The sequence below is a fragment of the Podarcis vaucheri genome (assembly GCF_965113315.1).
Source record: "Podarcis vaucheri genome assembly, chromosome: 2".
In the NCBI taxonomy this organism is placed as follows: domain Eukaryota; kingdom Metazoa; phylum Chordata; class Lepidosauria; order Squamata; family Lacertidae; genus Podarcis; species Podarcis vaucheri.
This window is the reverse complement of record NC_138760.1, coordinates 120,386,250-120,388,928: the sequence shown is the minus strand read 5'-3', so window position 1 is coordinate 120,388,928 and position 2,679 is coordinate 120,386,250. Positions and strand designations below refer to the sequence as shown.

General features: G+C 43.6%; 1 protein-coding gene across 1 annotated transcript; it reads right to left on the bottom strand.

Moving 5' to 3' along the window:
* Positions 1-204: 204 nt before the first annotated feature.
* Positions 205-2,268, bottom strand: LOC309526157 (E3 ubiquitin-protein ligase TRIM7-like). The gene is made up of 3 exons (XM_082212072.1): positions 1,973-2,268; positions 1,329-1,351; positions 205-839 (listed from the first exon to the last, which is right to left on the bottom strand). Exons 1-3 carry the CDS (start codon positions 2,174-2,176, stop codon positions 683-685), a joined length of 384 nt encoding a protein of 127 aa, XP_082068198.1. The 5' UTR covers positions 2,177-2,268; the 3' UTR covers positions 205-682.
* Between the last annotated feature and the right edge of the window lie 411 nt (positions 2,269-2,679).

Here is a 2,679-nt window from a genome sequence, read left to right as displayed (position 1 = left end):
CTGTGTGAGTTTTTCCAAGTGTCCCTGCATAAATCTGCATGTGGGTGAGACACTTGCTGAAGAAATAAACATGTTGGCCTCGTGCTTAGATGATGTAGACCAGAAAGGAGGAAGTTGTGTTCTTCACAATGTTGTTGGATTCTGATTATCACTGTAGACCAGTATGAAGTAAGCAGCACATAAGCGGCACACGAAACACTACCAAAGCATTCTACATTCTAAATCTTATATTAATAATCCAAAAATTGAGAGAACAAGGTACAAGATCTACTACAAAAGCCACAAACAGAAAACTCATTCAAATTGTGTCCAAAAGGAAGACACAGTCTTTAAAGTTCCTTTAGCCAGGCTCCTGTAGATATCAACAAAGGTAAGTTTGAACAAACGAAGTATCGGTGATGTTACACTCAAGGGTTAGATATCAACGAAATAAACATGTTGCCTTCATGCTTAGATGATGTAGACCAGAGAGGAGGACGTTGTGGCCTTCACAATGTTGTTGGACTTGGATTATCAGCTGGGCTGATGGGAGTTGGAGTCCAAAGGAAACAGAAGGCACCAGGCTGAGAGAGGCAGTCTTAGCAAATGGCATTTTGAGCTGTGGTTGCAGGACCTCCTTTCCCCCTCAGTGAAATTTAAATTCCTTCCCTACTGACCCTCAAGTTCAATTTTTCTGGCTCTCCTATTCAATATCTAGCATGAAATTCTTGCAGCCATTACCTTTGAACTGCTCTACGACAGCTTCCAGAAATGGATTTATATCATGGAAGTCCCAAACTTTCCACACCAATTCAAGAGGAAAAATCTTGGGAGCCTCAAATGTCTGTCTCCCCTCATGCCTGTGGAGAAATAAAAGGTTTAAATATGCCAGCTGGCTCTCCACCCAACCTCAAATTACCAAAGGAACCAATAGGAGGAGAGGGGAGAGGATCACAAAGGTCTCAAGAAACTGGCTGGTCAGATTCAAGGTGAATAATAAGAGAACAGCTGAAACGTATATTGAAATAAGCAGTGCAGGGAATAAAAGTGTGAACAATGGTTTGTTGCTTTCTTAGATACTTCCCTCTTTTGGAAGACGGTTGAGACTACCAGGTGGAAACAGAAAGAAAGGAAAGAGAATCAGAATTAAACGAGAGATAGAAACTAAGAAAAGGAAGTTTGGAAGTGAAAATAGGAACTTTAGAAAAAGTGGGCCCCTATTGATTTGTTAAAAGTTGGAGGTCACAAAGACCCATACTGTCCCCTTGGGAACAACGGGTGTTTTTCCTGCAGTCCATATCCTTCATAGAACCGCAAAGCGCAAAGGAAAATAAGAGAGATCTGCTTACCTCTGCAAAGTGCTTCTAATATCCTGCAGGGGAAAGAAAAAGAAGAGAACTCAGCCTCCACGACTGGCCATCCATCGAAGCCCACGCCCCATGCCCCAGTCCAAGCAGGGTAATGTCATAAAATCAGAGCACAGCCTCTTAAATGAAGCCCTGAACAGGAACCAAAGAGGACCAGTATGGTATCAGACCAAGGGTCCACCTATTTTCAGCCCAACTCAGGTAATATAACCACAGAAGGGAAAACTTCTTAAAAGAAGCCCTGAAATGACAAACTGTCCCACACCTTAAAAGGCACAAAATAGGGCTCTGTTCATTGCAGGGATCAGGCCAAGGGATCCACCCAGTCCACAAGCAGGCCAGGTTTGGAAGGCCACATCGCTAATTTGGGAGCCAGCAGCAGACCCATCATCAGCCAAGAGCAGAAAATATCTGATTCCATCATCGTTAAGTAACAAATTAAGGTGCACATGCTCTGCTTGTCCTCTTAAATGCTCCTGCACCTAACGTAAGAGAACCAGCTACCAGCTCCACAAAACCAAGCAACGTCATTTGTGAATAATGATAGAGGCAGAGGCAGAGACTGACTGGTCTGGTCGTGGCCTTGACCTGGAGAAAAGCTTGGGCTGCTTATGCCACTCTCCTACCTGCAGGAATTCACTGGGGGGCTGCCGAAGCTTCTCCTCCAGCTCCTGGATGATATTTTGAAGAGAGTCAAGTTCTCTGGAGAGCCAGCCCAGCTGCTCATTCGATTTCCTCGCAATCTCATTCTCCACCTCTTCCATCTCCTTCAGCAGCTGGTTTTCCCATTTTCCCAGAAACAAATGTAGTTGCTTAAATTCATCCTTCATCTTCTGCCTACCTGATATTATTTTTCTCTGCAAGAAACATGTGGAAAGAAAAACAGGCTGTTAGGAACATTGCCACTCCTTCTGCAGGATGAAGAGGGTTTGAGGATTACTGCAGGGGAACAGGCTGGGTGCTTCTGAATTTTTAGATTTTCACAGATGATGCATCAGTTTTCAAGCAAAGGAAATTTTTCCTTCCAGTCAGAACAGGCTTCCCCAAACAAATAGGCATCTAAAAGAGTAGACCTGCCTGATGGGTTCAGTATGTTATTTTAATTCTCTCCCAAGCATTAATTCTTTTTCTTATTTGCTTACTTCCCAGTAAGAGTGACACTTACACCCAAGAATGAACTTTTCTTTCCTGTCGATGTTTTTTTCGCCTGAATTTGTTCCTCCTCCTCCTTCAGAGTCTTCAGGAACCCGCAGAGCTGATCCTGAAAAGAAAAACCAAAGTTCCCATTTGGGTCCTGGTGAGAGGTTTCTTGGAGATAACCATCATAATCGTC

What these genes read in the sequence shown, in the direction of transcription:
- LOC309526157 (XM_082212072.1), bottom strand. Translation starts at nt 2,176, where the DNA reads ATGAAGGATGAATTTAAGCAACTACATTTGTTTCTGGGAAAATGGGAA. An exon ending in CCCCCAGTGAATTCCTGCAG is followed by an intron (nt 1,352 to 1,972) that starts GTAGGAGAGTGG and finishes TTTCCCCTGCAG; the next exon opens with GATATTAGAAGCACTTTGCA. An exon ending in ATTAGAAGCACTTTGCAGAG is followed by an intron (nt 840 to 1,328) that starts GTAAGCAGATCT and finishes ATTTCTCCACAG; the next exon opens with GCATGAGGGGAGACAGACAT.